We start from the raw sequence: 22,116 nt of genomic DNA on the forward strand, positions 1-22,116 counted from the left end.
TTCGAAGAGCTTTAATGGTCTACAAAATTAGGTAAATAATAATGTAAATCTTCATTGATGTTACTAATGTTACCAAAAGAATCACACAGTCAGTATAGTTGATAAGGTATAGAAACGTAACAATTAGTTGCTGCTAACAATGAAACGCTAACGATAAAGGAGCAGAGTAGAGAGAGAGAGAGAGAGAGAGAGAGAGAGTTTGAGGGAAGAGTTGACTTTACACACAAATGCATATTAGTGTAGAGTAAATAATATTACCGAGTGGACATTTAGTGTAAATGATTGGACATAAAATGCTACATAAGTTAGGTAGAAAAGCAAACATCATCGTATGAGTTGGTCATCAACAGTATCATTTAAAGTACTTAATCCAATTTAGAGAGATTAAAAAAAGTATATTTTGTTGGTAATAAATGCATACAAAGAAATTTTAACATAATTTTTACTCACATATGTACACTAAAAATAATTTTAGTTAAATGAATGGAAGTTTCTTTTTTTCGGCTTCTGGTTGCATATAAAGAATAAAAAAGTAAAGTTAAGGTTAAGTGATTACTACTCGTTTAGAAGTATTTTATATTAAATACAAGCAAATCTTTTAGAACCTGAAAGAATGAAAATCAGTTCCATGAAAATTTTAGATTTTGAGAAAAATAATTATGGATTGTATTCTAAATCATTTTAGGTTTTCGAGGTAACTTTGATATATTATGCAGACAAGCTGGTGCAATGTACTTCATTCAAAGTATTGTTCATCGTTAGCTATTACCTTTTTTCCAACAATCGGGTAATGTTTGACATCTACCTCGATAAAATGTCTCGCCTTTTCAGGCTGTTCCCAAAGGAAACCAATTTTTTGCATCGGCATCAGAATCAAGTCACTGTTCGAGCAAATAATAAGTCATTCATTGAAATCCGCTTCAATTGAAAGGAGTAATCTCTGCTGATAATAGCGGGAAGAGTGGCACATTACTAATTAGAACTGCAGCTATTTCTTGAGTAAGTTTCATCATATGGGGACGAAGTTTTTCATATCGAAAACTAGCGATATCATGACTTTTGGCATATCATGCCATATATTTGCTCTCAATAACAGATCGTACTTATGACCTATCCGCATAAGTAGATAACTAGGTAAAATGTAAATCCACAAAAAAATCTACTAGATAATGTGCAGATATATAGAAAAGAAGCTAAGAAGGTGTGGATTGCCCATACAAACGGAATAAACAATTGACGCTAATGCGTTCCTGCTTCCATGCTTCCTGCTCAGTAAAGCTTTCGCTCATAATTCTTTAGATATTCGCTGCGGTAGGTTATGCCACGCCTATAAAAATTGTATAAAACTATTCAAGAGACGTACAAGGGGAGATGAATTTATATTTTTGATACATTTATATAAAAAAGATTATATATTATATTTCAAGCAAAGCACTTGTATGAATATATATGGAAAGAGAATATTCACTATAAAAGATTATGAATATATACATATGTACAGGAAATAATTGGAAACACTCTTTAAAGACACGCCAAGTGCTATTCGTACAAATGCGTTTCAATTCGTCCAATTCTTCCAGTTCATCATCACGTACTTTGAGCTGGTGAAACTCTTGGGCATTGGAAATGGATCAAATGGATAGAAGGGAAGCCCTAGGTAAAACATGAAAATACGTCTGTTGTGTTTTTTGCCATAAAATTTTCCATATTCGCTTGAGAGGTGATCCTACATTATCTGCACAAATATGAAAAAAAATCTGCCGCGCCCTTACCACCATAGAGAGTAAGAAAATCAACATTTTTTGGTTCTTTTCTTTAAATATTTTCTTCCTTGTTACAATTATTATCGTAAGGATTACAAAATGAACAAAAATTGTTGGGACCATACGGGCTCCAATAAGAGACAGAGAGGCGAATGGATAGATGCGGTCAAATTGTTTCTAAATCTTATGGTTATATATACACATAAAGTATACATAAAGTATACATAAATAGCATTATAGAGAGAATATAAGCCGGCAATGAATCCAGTCGAGGGTATAACAAATTTTCTGACGCTCATTTGATGTGATTCTATAATAATTAACTTTATTAGCTTGCTCTATGAAAGCTAAAAATGTTATTTATTTAATTATTTGCTAAAATAAAAATTTTTTACATAACCATTCATTACAATATATGCACAAACACAGCAAATAAAAGAAACAATGTCGATTGCATTGCCACAAATATCATAGTAGACAAAGCAGCCAATTTATAGATTTTGCACCTCTCCCTTACTCTTCCCTCCTGTACTTTACTATTTTTGCTATAGCCTTTCTCTTTCTTGTTCTTCTTTACGCTACTACCCAAGAAAAAAGAACAAAAGAATTCCTTTTCATATACAATTTTTTATGGCTTTATGGCTTCAAAATAATGTGAATGTGAACGTACGACGACTTCATCTCCGTTACCATTACTAGAGTCGTTAGCATGGACGTTAAAAAACATTTACGAAGTTTATAAAAATTTTAAGATGAAAATAATGATGGCGGCTGTTGTTAACATCCAAACGCATATACTCATAAAATGCATGATTCCCGTAAAGTCAAGCACGTTTTACCAAAAATTATGTAAACAAACTAACAGAGAGAGTAGGAGAGCAATAGAGCAGTAACGAACAAGAGATGTTAACATTACTTTTCAGATAGAGACAGTGTGCAAACACTTATGTACTCGCAAAATAGAAAAGAAAAGTCTGTTAACATTTTCCTGCAAATGCTTGTCAACTGTTAGTTATGAGAAAGAGAGAAATAAAACATTGTACGCATATTCTCGCAGCAAAACATTTAAAGACAAAGTGACGATAGAAGCACTCTTATTCTATGAGGAGGCCATACATATCTTTGCAGTAATCTTCTAAAGCCCTTTTTTTATGTAAAAAGGACTACAGAATGTTTATAAATCAATGGGTGGTATGTAAAAAGAGCTGCAGAATGTTTATAAATTAAATCAACTAGAGATGTTTATGGTGTAGGTTTCTTGGTGTAGGCTTTCAGTTTCTTGGTGTAGGTTTTTAATTGGTAAGAAATAGAAATAAAACGAATTTAGATTAAATATGATGAGCGAATAAAAAAAAAAAAAAAATTCAGTTGCAATAATACATCGTAGCAATGAATGGTTTATAGAGAAAAATAACTTATTGTAAAGAAAAACTGAAATGAAAGCCACACACACATAATTCAACAATAGAAAATAAAATTAAACAATGATTTTAATGCAGACCTAAATTTATGATATGTTGAACAAGCTAAATTAGCTTTTGTTAACGATAACTAGCCGTGTTTGAAAACACTATGGTAAAAAGTTACCTTGTAAGTTTTTCCAGGGAGCATGAAGAATACAACCTATACGACTTAAAGAACAACATAATTTTGCACCAAACAAAGTCCCAAATCAAGTCCCAAAGTCCAAAACCAACAAAGCAAAAATCATATACCAAAGCAAAGTCAAAGCAAAGTGACATAACGAACTAACCAAAAATAAACAAAAAAAAATTTGGCGACTTAAGAGAGCGCTTCCGAGTCGTAACTCATATACGAAACCAAACCAAACGGAAATAGAACTCGTATGTCTTACCAAAAGTCTTATATCGAACCAACCCAGAAGCAAACGCAGGCTACATCCAAACTAAATGGTTGGAACGAATTTTATCATTGTCGGGGATATTTGCATTTATTGAAAACTTTGAAATGAAAATCAAGTGGATTTGCTACCTGATCGCTGAGTTTTTCGTACATATACTCATATGTCATATACCATGATTACATGTGAACTTAACAGCACTAAAGTTTATGTGATCTTGCTTTACATAGAGGGCGAAATGTTTAACAGAATTGCAGAGCAAGCGAATTACTTCTGTTACGTTAACGGAAAAGTGTTTAAGATGCACACTGCTACACTATTTTAAATATAATCTTGGCATCTCTTGCTATTTAGTTCTCTCTGGTGTATTAAAGTTTGCGGTAAATTAAAACAAAAAAAAGAAAAATCTTACACATTGATTTATTTCCCTAAAGAAAAAATCTCTGTTAAAATCTTTGCCTACGACATAGTACGTGCTTACGTGTAGAGAATGAGAATTTCGTTTCGTTTGTTGCTGTCGCTTTCCTTTTAATTGCGTCGTTGCGAGAAAAGTAAATATGCGCATAATCTTTTCTTTCTCTCTTTCGTATTTTTAATATTGGACGAGCGTTTGCATGACTAATATATTAACAGATTTCTTTTTTCGTAAACGAACACAAAGTTGTTTCTGCTTTGCTTGGTATTCGTCCGTTGGTTTTTTTTTTTTTTTGATGGAAATCTGAAACCTCCATCGTAAGCATCGTAAACTCCATATTTGTGGGTACATTAGGTTTAATGATGATTGAAATTTGTTGCCTGCAACAATACAGAGCAAATATTTACATTGATGCAAACATAGTAAGTATGCACAGAGAACATTATATATATATTTGTGCCATGCCATTGGAGGAGGACATAGATATACACAAGTCTCATATTGTTTATTACATCGCTATAAAGTTAGCTAAACTTCGACTTATCAAATCGATTTTCCTTAAGTGATAGGCATCCGTTCTTAGCTTTTTTTTTTATATTTCTTCTTAAGTAAGGCAAGTATTAAGGAAATCGTTTTGCATGTAAAGATCGATTATTTTAAATAGGTGAAGGTAACCTTATTATGAGTTTACGCAATTAGTTGAAAATCATCATAAATAAAGTTAAAAAGTGAATGACATTTGCTATGGTGTCACTGTCGCACTCACTAAAGAATTGAAGCAATCGCGAATACACGTACTTCAGAAAGGGGAATGACCAAATTCGTCTTTAATTCTTTTACAGATCATTGGTTTTCCTGAAGTAACAAAATAAGGACAGACGAGCTCAAATAAATTGTTTTATTATTATGTTTAATATATAAATTAAAAGGAGCATAGTCTGTTAACAAAATCCTAAGTACATGAAATGATTGAACTTGATGTAATTGCAAATGTGAAGGAAGGACGTACACCTATCTACTACGACAAATTTCATTTTGATGGTTTATGTGACACGCGCTTTATTAACTTGTAAGTCAGAATACTTATGCCTTCACATTTCCATAAGGAAAAGTGTAATCTCAAGCACAAATAATGTTCAAACGATCGAGAGAATATGGGTAGACCAGGGTGGGTATATATATAGCGGCCCAGGACATAAGATCAGTTCGTCCAATAAGGCCGTCTGCCTTTGTAAGAGTTTTAGCAGATGTATTTGTTTAGTGTAACTGCCTGTGGAGAGTCGACCCCCCATTGCTGCCAAATCAGCTAAATTTTCAATGTGATATATGTCTATCCGTTTGCTGTTCACGACCTTTCGAGCTACATAATGCGTAATAATGGACATACCCATAAAGACATGTCACACGAAAGTGGTGCGAAACGTGGAGCCAAAAAGTGACGAAACATACTACATCAGATCGTAGATATATGTATTACACAGAATATGTAAATATGTAGATTTCTCAGCTCTCTAATAAATTATTTTTATATATATGTATATAGCTAGACGACTGAAGAATATCGTAATACGGCAATAGTGGAAACGTTTTATTACTGAGACTATTGTTAGATCATCCATCCGTGTGACTTGTTCAACCGCTTATTCCAGTCGACTAATTGTTCTTCAACAAATACAATTTATTGGCATGATGAAGATATAGCCTTAACGAAGCTCTTATCAGCCCGTCAGTCTATCTACTTCATCTGTTGGATTTCTCAGGACCTTAAACGGACTAGGAGGTGTATACCTCAATAAATAACAACAAGTAAAATTATTGCAAGACCAGAGTCAAGTGTTAGGTACCCTATACTACTTCGCTACAATTCTTTCTATAATCACGTTCAAAATAAGGCCCGATTCGAGCCATTTTCAACAGGCTTCGTCCTTCGGCCATAACCTACCGGTATAGCAAACTTCATCAAAATATATCCCAAATGTGATCTAGAGTCTAGATCAATTTAGAAAGTGATTTTGAACCGGTCGGTATGCAATTTAAATGCACGCAAAGAGTTCGATTTGATTAATGGATAACTGTAAGGCGATGTAGGTTATTTAGGATGAAGAATAAATTGAATGTTAACCATTTGACTATCAAATAATATTTGCGAAGCATTATAAGTAAAATTTTGTCCTTATATCGCGAACTTGGTCTAGTTTAAAACGAAACCGTTTGGCGCACAGATTTTTCAACATGACATGTAAAAGATCATTATAAATTTCTATTCGATGCATTTACATTTTTGATGGCAATCGCAATCTTTCCATAAATGATATACATTTTACGTAGGGTACTCCTTTCATTTCCAAGGACTTAAAAAGCAGTGCATATACAAACTCACTTAACGAAATCTATTTATTTACAAACTTAAATCAAACTGTTTTTAAAAATTTCAACCAATGATGTCGTTAGAGTACGCATAATATTTCAAGAACATAAAGCATACTTTACGTCTAAAGAGCTTTGTTACTACTACTCTTTGCTATAAGATGAAAGCCAACTTAACTAAGCAGCGAAGAAAGTAATTTACAATAAAAATCCTATACTAAATACTTTCAGCTTAGCTAAGCCTAGCACTTTAAGCGAACACTTGGCAATCATAGCACTGAACATAGGTAGATCAACTTGCTAAACAAACGCCACTTTAACTTTCCCTCCTTTAACATCCCTCTTAGTAACTCTGTTGATTGCCAAAGTGATCTAGACAAGTGCTACCCAGAGTAGTCAAGTCAATGCTATAAGTTATTCGCTTGGCAATACAGAAAAAGAGAACTTAGAAAAGTCAAAAGGAATTATGTATGAAGAAATATTGTCAAAAGGAGGTATGTCTCGTCACTAAGAAATACTTTACCTCTCTTATAATCTTTTATATAAAGCTTCGATTACCGTATAACTCTTTATTAATAATTATTATACCTACGACTGTGAGATGGGCGTATATTCATTTTGTTCTTTCCCTAATATATGTAACGGCCAAAAGGCAGCTGCAAAGGCCCTATCAAGTATATGCATTCTTGATCAGCGTAAAATTTGGAGTTGATTTAGTCATAAGTGTCCGCCTGCGTGGTGTGTGTTGTTGGCACTCTCCTGGTCGCAAAAATTAAAATATCGTCTTCAAATTCAGTACAAACATTGGAAGTTTCTGCACTCAAGTTGGTATTGAAAATGGGCCAAATCGGTCGGAGCAGAAGCCCGTAGTGGATCGTGAACTGAACGCAACTCAGTTTTTTTTAACAAAAATTTTTGAATTACTCGAAAATTATTAAAGTTTGAAGGCGGCAATTTTCCACATTTACTTTACGAGGCACTCTACTCCTTACGTGCAAAAATGGAACACATTCGCCACGCCCACACAAAGTTATAACAGTTAAAAGTTATTATACACTTTTTTGAGTTTTTCTCCTCATTTATCATAAGGCAAAAAAGACCGAATATTTAAAACAATTTTGTAGACTCCTTAAATGAAGATATACTATCGGCCTAAAAATGGGTTAATTTTAAAATGAATATGGTAGACACCGCCACTATTTTTTTCTTAATAATACCAGCGATATGGGTATCAAATAACAGAAGGAGAGAGAATGCGAAAAGCATAGTGATGGATAGGCGAGATTCGGACCCAGCCGAATATAAATTTCTTACTTTGTATTTTCTTAATAAAGATTATCATGCGTTCACTTAAACTCCTTGCATGCGAATTATTTCGGAGAGACACACAACGAACCTAAAAATCAATTTATTATATTTTCATTACCGAGCACTTTCTTTTTTAAATGTTTAGCTTTGTGTAGAGTTGTTATTGTTGTTACTATTATTATTACTGTTACGCATCCCTATAGAATTTTTGAATTTTAATTAAAAATAGTAATTGTTCACATGTGCTAATCGATTCATTCAAATGGTTATAGACAAAGTTATTGTGTTTGCAGGTTGCCGTGTGTACCGGTCAACCTGGCAGATTACAGGCGAAATCTATCTATCTAGAGAGATATATTATAACATATAAAATTTTCCAAAATTATTGAAAATACGAACCGAGAAATCCTTCCGCTTTGCCTTGTCCAGCAAAAAGGCAACAAGTAAGAAAATTATTTTCACGCATAGCTCAGCATTGTGATCCTAAAGAAAGAGGAAACAACTAAATTTTCATAGTATTGGATGGGCATGGTTGACTTTTTCTATTTGTACAATAAAACTGGAAAATTACATAGTGTAAAGTGTTGTTGTAGAAGCAAAAAAAAAAAAAAAACGAAATACAAAGGTGTTCAGAGCTATTGTAACAAATTTTTGTGGGCGATGTAGACATGTTTCTTTGAAATGTTTGGTTCATTTTTACATTCCTTTGTAAATTTGTACGCGTAATCTTCATTTTAGTGAACGGGGGAACGTTTATCACAGATACTACAAAGTTGCCCAAACAGACAGCGGATAGAGGGACAGGTGTACTCCAAATTTGAAACTAAGAATTTGCATACTTAATGGGGTTTTTGAAGGTTGTTTCTACGCGTTATCAAGGTATAGAGAAAACAATTAAATTTTGATACACTATAATATTGGGTAGACGTAGTCAATTTTTTCCATTTTTATGCACAAATGCTACAGCGTCGCCCGCAGAATAAGCGTTCAAACTTTTGTGCATATATTACCCATAGTTTATGTATAATGTGTAAGAAACCAATTTGTCATTCCCTTTGAAAAACAGAGTTGTTCTCTGTTTACGTTATGCTGTGGGCGTGTTCTCCGACCGATTTGGTCCATTTTCAAAATCAACCTGCGTGCAAGAATTTCCAATGTTTCTACCAAATTTGAAGGTGATAGCTTCACTTGTGCTAACGGGAGAGTGTTTACCACAAACGCAGTTGCGCGAACGGACAGTTGGCTAGATGCGCGGAAGAACATGTTTAGATGCATTCCGAATTTTTCATTTTTGTAAAGGTGTTACAGCGTCGCCCATAGAATATACGGTGTAACTTGTGTAGATTTATCTGCTGTAGTTTATGGGTAATGAGCAAAAAGCCATTTTATTCTTTTTGAAAAGGAAAGGAGTCGTCAATTTACGTAATATAGTAGGCGTAACATTCGATCAATTTGGCCCATTCTCAATACCAATCTGCGTGCATTTGAGGTCGAAAGCTTCATTTTTATATCCAGGAGAATGCTTCTAGCAGACATTACTCAGACGGACAGACGGATATGCTTAAATTGATTTAGAATTTGATGTTGATCAAAAACATATATATACTCTGTGGTGTCTCTGATGCTTTGTGGTGTTGCAAACGTTTTGACAAAATGAATTTAACCCTCAAACTTCGTATAAAAAGAATTGTGTTGGACAATGTCGTGTAAGATATTTAATGGTTCGGCCTTGCCTTTTTTCTTATTTTATAACATATATATGACCAATAACGCACGATATGTTCCCCACTCGTATTCGTCTAACTCGTCAGAAAGAATTGAGGAAAGAGAAAGAGAAGATAGGGAACAGCTTCAGCCTAGTGGTAAGTTTTACGCAAATACATGTTCAAGTATTGAGAATTGTAAACAAATGTGGACGCTTACTCTCAGCTGTTTGGAATTTTTATACAAATTATTGGGAATCATAAACGCTTACTCTCACATGCAGGCAATTTAACATGCCCTTGTACCTTGTGGCTTGCGTAGAACAAATTCGGAATATTCAGGTGGACTCTGCAAGAAGTATAAAATATTAAACGCTAGAGAAAAGTTTTTCTTATATGTAGCTCCAGTGGCAACGCAGGACTACATTATTCTTTTCTGCTTTACCTGGTCACCTTAACGTGTTTTTCTCTATAAAATCTTTTTGTAAAGTACAGTTAATGTGGATTTTTGTTTTTTTCTATTGTTCTAACATTCGCATAAACCTCACCTCTGAGTGTAAGACTTTGCTTTGACAAAACTTACAAAAAAGGCATAAAGAAAAAAAAAGCAGAAAAGCAAAAAACCAATAGTTCTCTTATGTAGACCAAGCGAATAGATGCAAATTAGTGTTCACAACATTTTCGAAATACAGTAAGAAATTTTCCCCTAAAAAAAAAAAGAAGAGAAAAACGAAAATTATTTGCTTTGAAACAGGTATAGAAATGAGTCTTAATTTACAAATTGAGAAATTACGTGGTGCGGAGAATTACAGGCATTGGTCTATGACGGTGCAAGCTTATCTGGAATCGGAGGATTTATGGACTGTCGTTGAACATGGTCCAGATTCATCAGAACAGGTATTAAGAACTCATTTTTTTAAACTTGTTTCAAATTAAAATTTAAATAAAACATAAAATTATCATGAACAATGAAAGTATAAAATTTTTTAAATTAATTATAAATAAATATTAATTTAATAAATGAATAAAGTAATACAATTAGAGAAAATTAGTGAAAAAATTGCCTGAAAGTAAATTCTGGTTAAGCATTCTTTTAAACGGACATTTATTAATTATAATATATCTAAACGATATATGTAGCGGAGCAATTAATACTTCAATCGCTTAGAAGGGAACCCTAAGAAAAATCCGATGAATGTTTGAAACACATTTTAAATCATTCTCTGACATCGTCTCATCCAGCCGCTAGATAAGTGAAACACAATGAAATTTTTGATTTATTTCCAAAAAAATAAAGAAAATGATGGAGCAATGGCGTAAATTTTTATGACCGTAACCCTTTCAAAATCGTACTCTTCCTTTTTTGGCTTTTCTCTCTTTTACCAGTTTTAAGCTTAAAATTGGTTGGTTGGCTTAATCTAGGCTATCAATCGAGGCTTAAGGTGATGAGCATCGCGCTTTATCAAATTGACCAAAAATTTGCAAGCTTTGGGACTTATTGAGAATCTTACCTAAAAAACTATTATCGTGACTTGGCGAGTGCTGGTTGGTTAATTGGACCAAATGAAAACGTCATCTGGACTATGAATCGAGCTTTGTTAAGTCGATTTAAAATTTACACACTTTAAGGATTATCCAGAATCTTATCTAGGAAACTATTATCCTATTATCCTGTTGACTGGTTTGGGACGTTGTCCACCTTGATCATTCTTACAAACATTCTCGATAAATTTCATTTATACATATTCACTTTACTACTTGTAATCCATAGATTTATTAAAATTTTCGGGATCTTCGGATGGAGTTATAAGTAAATGTTTTTTTTAAATTTGATACGAAGACTTCAATCCCAATTTTACGGGCTGTAAGCATAATTTTGTGTTGCGGGTTCATATTCAAAATTAATTTGGGATATGTTCGCTAAGATTCAACATATCTACCAACAACTGCATTTTATTAGATCAATTAGGGACAAAAGACGATTCGAAGTTTCTATATATCCAGCGATTTCCCAGGCAGCTTTTTGGAATTTGTGGAATGAATGATAAGAATCCGTAGCTAAGGAGCGTTAGGTTAATAGCTGAGAAGTCTTTATAGGCAGCCTAAATCGGTTAATCGGTTTGCAACCTGGGACAAACACATGTAAATCGAAAAGATTTACTTCGAGTGTAGTCGTGGTCGTGGTAATCGGAGTGGCCTATATCATAATAGTGAAGTCGTACTTCTTATAGCCACCATCAAAGAATGGAGGATGCATATTAATGTCGCCAAAATGTTTACATCAACCATAAGGAACCTTTGAGCACTCTACAACGTCCTTGGTAGGAACGAAATTCTGAATCGATCGAAGGAAGTCCATCCGTCTGTCCGTCCCTGAAACATCTATATAATCTTGATAGGAATGAAATTTGAATCGATCTAAGTAAGGTTTTGGAGAGTTTGTAAATAAATATAAATGCGACTCAGACTACTTCGGACAAAAAAAAAGAATATAAAGCAAAAAATCAAACAAAATTTTTAAAATTGAACAAAAAAAAAGTCTAAGAAAAATTTTTTCATTTTCAATTTCAGAGTTTGATTAAAGATCATCGTGCCAAATTCATAATATTGCGTTCAATTGAAAGCGACTTATGTGATTCTATTGTCAACATACATTCAGCTCGAGACTTATGGTCTTGTTTAAAACAACAGCATTCGTGGGGTCTCTTTTCTTAAAGTTATTAATTCAATAATATATATAAATGTATATGTATATATGTACATATATATATTATAATCATTTATCATTATAAAGTCTTGCACTCAAAAATATTAAAATAAAAATGTAAAAGAATAACTCTTTAAAGAACTTTTTTTCTTGAGTGGACATATAAGCCATACTTATTGGCTTAGTCCAATTAATCTTAAAAAACAAATAAAAAAGAATTTTTGTAAAAATTTTCTTTTTTAACCTTAAACATAAAACTATTAATATTGTAAACTACGTTTAGTACAAATGTCATCGAGTATCTGACGCAATTCCTCATCTTCGAAGCGGCCCTCCAAAGAAGGTATTAATGCTTTAGCTTCCTCAGGAGCTTCTGGACACAGATTACCCAAAGCGGCCAATTCAAATTTATGTAATTTTTTCTGCATTAATAAACTATAATATAAAAAAAAAATTATTTTTTCAAATACGATAAAAAAAAGGACAGAAACAAGTATTAAAGCTTGCGATTTTAAAACATTTCTCAATTCTTTTAATTTTTCCACCATGTGTTATACGTATTTGGCACGCTCCTCCTTACCTATGTTATTACATTTAAGAAAGTCGTTCTTGGTGTTGACCAAGTTAGGTGTGGACTTATTAACGCAGTTTACATAAAGTAAACAATTTTTATTTGCGTTATGCTGCCAAAGTTCGATGCAAGTGCATGTTTCATCTTGCTTGGGATGTATTTTTAGACATCTAAAGAATGGTATGTTTATACTCTACACCACTCGTAGCACAAAGTGCACGAATATACCAAATTTTTGGGGGTATATGTAAAAGATTTTTGGGAATGCACATAGAAGGACTTGAGGTAGACCCATCTTTTATTATACCGATCGAGAAAGTGATACTGAATCTTGTCTTTTCGTCTGTCTAACTCGTTTTTTTTTTTTGTATTCAACCTTTTGCGACATTTTGATGAAATCGGGCAAATCGACATATTTCGACTCAAGGATGAATCCAGTTGGAAATGGCTTACATTGGATTACTTTTTCCTTCGCTTTATATACAACAAATTATTGTAAAAAGCCTTTATATGAATAATTGTAGAGTGGCGTAGTGTGTTTCATGGTGGACGTGTCTCAGTTTCAATTGACATAAACTCACCTGCGTACGGCTGCTATGGTTTCTTTGTTTTTGAATTTTCGAAAACTATCCGTATAGGCATAAGTTTTCATGAAAACTTCCGAAAATTCTTGCTCTTCGTCGGCCGATTCATTTAGCCGTTTACGATGATCCAACAACATGTGTACCTCAGATATGAGTAAGGTTTCGGCACTTTCAAATTCTTAAATATAAACAAAATATTATTAAATACATTTTCTTATTAAATATGGACAATTTTTAAAAATAAGTTTGTTTTAAATGTAAATAAACAAGCGCCAGTTTATACGTGAATCGTAATGAAATTAATAACTTTTATTGATATGACCGTGTTCTATGAGAAAATCAAAGATTTGTCGCGTTTTATTAACATCTATTTTTATGAGACGTCTTGCGTCGGCCAACTTAATATCTTGTTTTACGCCTTTACCGACTAAGTACTTACTGTACTTACACGCAGCGTAAACTCTACCGCACTTAAGACTTGAACCCGCAAACACTGACTTTCTAGACACGGTTCTTACGTACTGGGCTTGGACGGATATACCGGAGGAAAATTTTTTTCTCCCTCTCATCATATAAGCGAGCGGAACAACAACTCTAAACGTTATTCGTTAGAATTTCATTTAAATTTCATTACATTAGCAAGCATTTTAAAGTATGGGAGTGGTATTGGACTGAACTTCAAAAACTTCAAACGATAGTATATTCTCGGCAGTTTTGATATAAAAAAGAAAGAAACCATCAAAAGTGAGATTATTGCTCTTCTAGTGCATAGTATTGCGAATATCAAAGAAGTCGCCTGATTTGGTTTTTCCTTCCAAAGTCAATCTTTTCAACAATATCATGCTTACTTATATAGTATGCTTTCAGAAGATATTTGCTTTGGTTATGAAATCATGTCATCAAAAATTCTGAAAATCATATTTCATGAAAATCTCTGATATTATCATTCGTATGCCATAATACATATGCTCCCTATCTCTTATTCATAAACATTTTAATTAAATAAAATTCTAGGCTTTTAGTTGTTGCATCATAATTAAGCCAGATTGCTTCCTCACACAAAATTATGTTAACATGTTGTTAATTAACATGTTAACTGTCAGTTTAAAACAAACAAAAAAAAGGGTTGCATTAAGTATAACTGTTTTGTGTTTCTCACATTTAGAATATTGTAAATCGTACGTTAGCTGTTATGTTTGTATGTTTCAATCAAAAAAAAAAAAAACAAAAAAACAAATGTATGTAGAATTGTTAGAATTGTTTGGAATGTCGAATGAAAAATCATGTAATTATTTAACCCTTTATTGGGGCATCTAATGAGAGTAAACAAATGAGAAGAATGCGTTTATCAATTACAAAGACAGCCGGCATTTTTACGTAATTTGATCAATTAAGATGAGATTAAAATTGGTAACTAACTAATTTCTCCTTCATAACTGCAATGGATCGGGGGCACCGCATTTTGCTGGAAAGAATGCTTTTCATCTTTTTTTATAAGATCTAATCTGATTCAACTAATGAGACAGTTGCTGGATATCAACTTTCGATAAAAAGTTTTGACAAGTTCTGACTTTCGCAGCAATTGACACTTTGCCGCGCCTACAATTTGAAAGTTTCAGTAAAGTCACGATATATTTCGGGAGAGCTGCTAGCTTTGGGATTCTTAATAAAAGTGTGCCTTTCCCGCCTGAAACCTTTAAGCTAGCCGCATAGAAATGTACTCAACGGAATATTGTAGGGGTTATTAAAACTCCATTGGAACCACTTGCGACTTGTATGACTTGTGTCTTTAATTTCACGAAGAGGACTGCTGACTTCTGACAATTGGTGAACCTTACCTGTGTTAGGATATTAAAGATGCACATTAGGATAACTCATATGATAAGGTTGGATATTCTGTACGCCCCCTTTGACAGAATCAGCCGGACGTTAGTTGCTTTATACACAACAGGAAAGTTTTTTGCGGGATATCTTATCAACCGCAACCGATGCAATTGAGTCGAAAAGTTGGCACCGTATGCATAAATTTGTGATATCGTACACTTCAGCATGATGACATTCGGTCCCACATACGACAAGATGCGCGTGAAAAGCTTGAATTGGACAATGTGCCATCGTTCCCGCTTTCTTCGCTACACTAGACACTACTTCTTTGTCGGTGTCAATCAAAGACTTACTTTCTGCTCGAACAGGGTTCGGAATTTTTATACCGATTACTAGAAAAAAAGAATTTATTTATAGATAACTACAGGACAGGATATTCTTTATGCAGCGAGATTCATATTCCATGTAAAAAAAGAAAGAAATAATTGCTAAAAATGGACAATGCTTTAGACAAAACTTTTCGGATTGAGTTTTTTTTTTTTTTTTTTTGAACAATAGATTCTGCACTTTATACGCTGCAAAGAGTCGATAGTGCTGAAAATTTCTTTGCGTTACAAACACAGTGAGCAAAGTTAGTATACTTTCAACTTTGCCTAGCGTACGTAGTCAAAAACTGGAAAAAAAAAAATTAAATCAGGTAGGTATTATTGTCTTCTAAAAATCGTAAGCCGTTAACATTAATTCTAAAATTCGATCTTACTTAAAGTCATTGCAGTACGGAGAAACTTACCTAAATTATTCCAATGCCTAAGCCGACTCAACAACTATAAATATACGTGGATATTACAGAACAATGTAAAAAACTAATAGACCCTCTAGCTCCCTCAAGCATATGATGTATGATGCTGAAGGTAAAAATAAGTTTGGCTGCCCCTTGAAAGCAGGCGAAACTTACATCTACAGAAATAGTTTTAAAATATTGCCCGTTTATCCTACCGTCAGCGTAGTGGTACATTGGGGTTTGGGCGATAAAGATGATGCTGGCGTTTGTTTCGAAGTGCCAGCGAAAATGAAGGCTTAATTTTAAATGTTAACCTTAATATTATTGAAGAAGAAGAGAAATAGAGTCTGAGAGCTGTGGTCGAAATCAAATTAAAACCAAAACATGACTTTAAGGAATTCAATTCCGATATCCAGGGCATAATATTAGATGTTCCCATACCGTTTTTTGGCTATTACGGTACCAGTGCTTGCCTTCATCCCTCGGTAAATGGTGAAATAATTACTTGAGAAGTGCTCGTAAAAAAAAGAAAAGAAAATAAAGCAACAAAAGTAGGAACAATGTGATTACTACTCGAGCAAGTAACACAATTCAAACATCTGATTGTGTAGAGTTGCCACGATCTTACAATTGCCAGTATTTTTCATCAGCGCGAGCATATTACATCCCAGTCGATCGAAATTACGGGTTTTATTTTGATTTATTTTTTTCTATCTGGACATATGGTGTACATTTACAATGATTTAGAAAAACTTTATTTATGAATATAAAATGATCGAAAAAATTATAACATCCCAAGGCAGCTCGTTGGAGTCAGAAGTAATATAATAGTTCTTTATTGGAAGTTTTAGAGTTTAAAATGAAAAACACGTCTGCAATTTATTATTAGCCTGGTTAAGGTTTGCTTCGTTTGATTTGGAAGTGTAGCCTTTTAATCGAATACAATCCGAAATTCGTTCCTCTAATACGTACGGTACATGCCTTTAAGTCTAGTTTTTTTTCGAGGCATTTAGTTTTTGAGAATCGTTTAATTAGAAATAAAATAACATAAAAAGTTATCAAGAAAATGATAAAGCCATGTTTGCTATATTTGCGGACGGCCAAATGACTTGCTTATTTTTGTGTGCCTTGGCCGTACTTTCGGATATTCCAAACAACTTGCTTATTATTATCTTAATCATGCATTTTTATAATCGTCAATAAAAGATCAGAGTCTTCTAAGAATTTCTAAAAGAATTGTAGACAATCATACAGTGTAAGTCATATTTTCGGACGGCCGACTTATTTGTTTATTTTTGTGCATGCTAATTACTTTTATAACCACCTAAAAAAAATCAGTGATTCATTCTTCATTGTGAACTAGAAAACGTAAATCATATTTTCAGACATTCTAAACTAAACTATTCATTATTATTACCTTAATCGCGTACTCTTGTAGCCACCAATGAAAGATGAGAATGCATTTTATTATTGCTCTTATACTTAAAAAATTAAGTGGACCATATGACAACCACATGGAAGCTCACTGCGTATAAGATTTCTCATACATAGTAATCCCGTCAGAAAGTTTTAATTTTCAACATTTTATGATGAATTTGCATAACATAGCTCTTTTGTTTAGGATCCTAACATATATGGGGATTATCATGAAAAGCAAGACCTTATACGCAGAGGATGTCTAATTTCTAGCTTTTTAAGGCGAAAAGTAAAGAATGATGATAAAAATTTTGCGAAGTAAATTAAATTATGCTAAATTTGGATTAGGTCATGCGATATTTTAGACGTCATTCAAAATGAAGGCTTTGATGAAAAATATACCTCGCATAACAATGACGTTTAATTTTTGTTGTTTGATTATCAAAATGAGTGAATAAATGTGCTAGACATAGAGTATCTGATGGTCGACATTGCTCGACTAAAATGTTCTTACTTGCTTGTCAAGTTGGGATTGTTCCTTTTTATACACATTCATTGAAGTTGATGGGTATCTAAAATTCGACCTAAAACTAATCAAAGATTTCTTTTTACTCCTATAGGAAATACAAGGGTTAATCTGTGATTTCGCAAAACGAGTTCAGGCAAATTATGCAAATGAAGACATAGTTATAATAAAGTTATTGTTTAAAGATTTGTCTTTTTGCTTTTTTTTTTTTTTTTAATAATTACAAAACCTTTAAACAACTGCTATAGAGTGGAAAGTATAATAAGTTGAAAGAAACACCTGCAAGTAAAGTTTTATTAAATGACTGTGAAAGTCACAAGTGAAAACCATAATCGATTAGGATTACAAAACAAAACACCCTTCAAATTAAATTATACCGGAAAGATAAATAGAAGGATATATATATATATATATATATATATGAAATAATATATAATATAAATCAACTGGTTACGCAAGTGAAACGAATCAAAATTAAATAAAAATCTTTCAAAATTCAACACATTAGCTGCTAAGGGGAAGAATTTGAACATATTGACTATCATGCTCGATTTATTAGGGTATCATTATTATTAACAACAACAACAAGAACAGCATCAACAGCATCAGCAATGTCATCAAATCTGCTAATCTGTACTCATCAACATCGAAGCTAATGACAAAATTCCTACTCTAACTAACCACTCTCATCAAAGCCTTTAGCGCTTTATTTCCTTTACTTCTTTGTAAGTCTATGCGGATATGATTGTTTGAGAATTCTCAGTAAATGTGTGTATGCGTTTGTAAAATGTTGCTAATTTGTCATATCTGCAGTAGATGTGTTAAGCATTTCAACAAAATTAAACAAAATTAAATATCATGTGAAAGAAAGGGTGACTTTATTTGTTCAGCCAATTGTCCGCAACGAATAAGCGATTTAACCTATTACTGGTTATCATTGGGTCGTCGGTAAAGTTATTACTTATGCTTAAGTACTCCACTTACTTCCGATCTTTACAGTTATTTAAATAATGGTTATAACAGTTTATAACGAGATTAGCTTACATGGATCAACGTTAGATGATTTTGCTTATAGGTCAAGTTTTTTAAAGTAAAGGTGAAGCGACCAGGCTTTATCCGCAATTTTATGTCGGATTAGGAAGCAGGGCAACGCTTTCTTTTTTTGGATGTACATTGCAGATAATCTGATATCATGCATTTCTCATCAGCACTACAAGCCGCTCTTTGTCATCCAACATTGTATTTATGGGAATAGTGCCTGACTATAGCTATAAAGAACAGATCGCGGTTTTCTCTTATTTCTGGTACAATTTTCATTAGCATTGGCTTTAACGACATTACCCAATTGTAGCCACACACAGCAAATGTGGGAAGTAAGTTTTTTATTGTCGGGTTTAATGTAAAATGAAAGCATATGGCCTCCACTTGGTTGCCGTTTCCTTCTAATTAACGCTGACAGCAATAATGATGAACTAGCGTTTTCTAATGCTTTCAGTTCGAATTTGGAAGCAGGTTAAGGTTTTGGTGTTTTCGTTTTTTTCATTATGTTTACAGAAGAAATCTACATACGGGCGACAAATTCTTGCCTGAAGCAAAGCGCTCAGAACCGCAAGAGTTAAGAAAATCTCTTTAGCATTCCTGACGCTCTTGAACCTGCACATAATAAGGGCCCTGATTCGCTTATATGGAACTATTTCCATGGAAGCTGTTCCAAGAAGGTAAAAGACGGCTGCTCACCAATCAAGTGCTCTAATAGGATTACTCGTCTTTTTCAAATCTTTTTCGCATTCGTTCTTTCGCCCAATTACCCTATCGAGACACGAGTGTGTTCCTTACCTACTTTACAAGTCTAGAAAGATCTTCGGAAGTTTTATCGTACGTAGCAATATCCAGGCCCACGTTTGTTCCTTAATTACGTTATAAGCCCATGAGGCCTGGGGATGTTTTCCCACAAGTTCAACCAATTAAGCCGAAACATTACTTTTTCCCTTCTCCACTGACTATCATTCTTTCTGACGTTTATCGCTTGGGCATGTATCAAAAAATCTTCAAGCTTCTATCTTCCATTCGGAATTAAAAAACTGAATTATGTCTGCGAAATGTCCACTTTCCTCTGTACACGAAAGAAGAGTTGCGGACCGGAATTAGTTCATCTACAACGGAGATGCATTCGCCTGAAAAATTAATACATTTCAAAACTTTGCGCAATCTGTTATTTGTAAATTATTTAATTTGAAATCTCCTATTATCGTAATATAAACCGATTGCTCAAGTTTAGTATTTCTGGAGTCCCCGACTTTGTTGGATTTTCTTAACGTGAATGCGGCGAACAATTTCTTTGCTCAACTTTTTAATTCATCAGTGGTATTAACATTGCCATTGACAAACTAAAATATTTAAAATTTATCTGCTTGGGAAATGGACCCAATTAAGGTAAAGTTTTATGGACAAAGAAGAGATTGTAATAAAATGGAGCTGAAAATAAAGCAACAATTTTTTTTATTATTTAATTACCTTTAATGGACGGTAAAACAATACGAATATTATTACAAAGTAAATGTTATTAAAAACGATGAGGACATAAAAAAAAATATTATATTAATAAATACTTAAAGCACATTCGGTCCGTTTGTTTTATTTCTTTTCTCTGAGTGTCACTCGGAGTTTTCAGTTACTAAGGTATATGATCACTTCTGTTATTGAGTTGATTGAGTCGCGAGGCCGAAACTTTCCAGGTTTAATAAATCTAAAAGGAAAATTCTTTATATGCTTTTTTCAAACACCAGTCCTCTTTAGATAAAATAGCTCGAGCTTCATTTTCATTAATGCCTTTATCTTTTAAATTTTGAACTTTTTCGTCACAATCCGGATGCCTATGAGGACCGCCTGCGTAAACATTGGTCCAATGTTGAGCTGTCATTTCATATATCTGCCGTTTATTTTTATATTGATAAGCTACCACGGCATCTTGCGGATCATCCGGTTCGGGGGCATCTAATAGAACTTGCAACGATAATAGAACCGTGCGCAAACTCATCGCAGCCGCCCAGTTATCTTTTAAAATATCTAGACAAATGGCACCCGTAGCTGATGATATATTTGGGTGCCAGATTTTGGTGATAAAGCGCACATTTGGTGGAACGAAGGGGTACCTTTCCGGTATTTTGATTGCCAATAGAAATTTACCACCCTCATAAGGTGTTCCGGAGGGTCCAGTTATTTCTCCGCGTAATTCGGTCCAACAATCATCGACCAATTCTAATTTATTTGAATTTTGTACAAACGCTTCATCGCACATTAATTCTTTGAATTCGCGCTTTATGCGACATGCTGCAGAGCTAGCCATGGCGAGTTTCTTGCTTTTTTATTTTTTTCCCCTTTTTGTTAAACTTTAACGTAAATCTTGGATCTAATTTCCTTCGTAAAAATGTTTTTCTCAACCGAACAATTCAAGATTGTTGGAAAAACCTTAATAAAAATTTCGGAACTTGTGATATTTAACGAGCTGGACAATTTGGCGACTTTCCGAACTGATGTTCAAGAAAAATCATAAAATATTTGACAATTTACAATAAGACATTTGTTTGTACAAATCCCATTAAATTTCCACTTATCCTTTTTAGTTTCTCCGATTTGTTTGACTTGGCCCCAGTATTCTCACTCAAAAATTGTCAAATCGAAAGTTATATAAAATTTTTCTTTTGTTTTCGTTAGGGTTGCCAAACGTTATGAAAATGAAAGTCGTAATTGTTTTGGGTAAAAGACAGCCCTAAGGAGTATTGTTATAAAAATCCCACATAACTAACCGATTTTCTAATATCTAAAAGCCTTTGACGCGAAGATTAATAACAATACGCAGAATCTCTTGCGGTAAATGGTTATATAAGCCGAATATTTGCGAAAGGGGCACATCAATCAAGCCAAAAGATTTGAATAATAACATTCGAACGGGCAAAACCAGAAGAAAAATGGTAAATACAAGTTGCTGTAAAGCATCTCCTAAGGATTGTAAATAAAAGCTTTGTGCATATTACACTTTATTTTCGTTTTAAGTCACAGCTTTCGTGGGAAGGCCAGCAAATCTTGATCTTCTTATCATGAGAATACAAAATGATTTTCGTTGAACAGAATATATATTCACTGTGTCGGAAGATGCAGTTAAGAGCTTATATTTATTAAAGCCTTGCAAAAAGTTCTTCACTTTTCTTTAATTAAAATCTCCGCCTTTGTAACAGCAGCAGCAGTTGTCTTTCCCAACTTGCCTGATAACCCTTTTTAAGTCTAACGTGC

The 22,116-nt window shown here is 33.5% G+C and overlaps 3 protein-coding genes across 3 annotated transcripts; 1 reads left to right on the forward strand and 2 right to left on the reverse strand.

Annotated features, from left to right (window-relative positions):
* Positions 1 to 10,064: 10,064 nt before the first annotated feature.
* LOC119639223 lies at positions 10,065 to 12,132 on the forward strand. Its single transcript, XM_038036505.1, has 3 exons — positions 10,065 to 10,108; positions 10,172 to 10,314; positions 11,989 to 12,132. Exons 2-3 carry the CDS (start codon positions 10,180 to 10,182, stop codon positions 12,130 to 12,132), a joined length of 279 nt encoding a protein of 92 aa, XP_037892433.1. The 5' UTR covers positions 10,065 to 10,108; positions 10,172 to 10,179.
* A 204-nt stretch (positions 12,133 to 12,336) lies between these two features.
* On the reverse strand, positions 12,337 to 15,873 carry LOC119639224 (DNA-directed RNA polymerase II subunit Rpb4-like). Its single transcript, XM_038036506.1, has 3 exons — positions 15,864 to 15,873; positions 13,277 to 13,457; positions 12,337 to 12,559 (listed from the first exon to the last, which is right to left on the reverse strand). Exons 1-3 carry the CDS (start codon positions 15,871 to 15,873, stop codon positions 12,385 to 12,387), a joined length of 366 nt encoding a protein of 121 aa, XP_037892434.1. The 3' UTR covers positions 12,337 to 12,384.
* Positions 15,874 to 20,338: 4,465 nt separating this feature from the next.
* On the reverse strand, positions 20,339 to 21,498 carry LOC119639450 (ubiquitin-conjugating enzyme E2-22 kDa-like). Its single transcript, XM_038036833.1, has one exon. The coding sequence runs from the start codon at positions 21,170 to 21,172 to the stop codon at positions 20,573 to 20,575; it is 600 nt and encodes a 199-aa protein (XP_037892761.1). The 5' UTR covers positions 21,173 to 21,498; the 3' UTR covers positions 20,339 to 20,572.
* Between the last annotated feature and the right edge of the window lie 618 nt (positions 21,499 to 22,116).

Source organism: Glossina fuscipes, unplaced genomic scaffold (assembly GCF_014805625.2).
Source record: "Glossina fuscipes isolate IAEA_lab_2018 unplaced genomic scaffold, Yale_Gfus_2 112, whole genome shotgun sequence".
Classification (NCBI taxonomy): domain Eukaryota; kingdom Metazoa; phylum Arthropoda; class Insecta; order Diptera; family Glossinidae; genus Glossina; species Glossina fuscipes.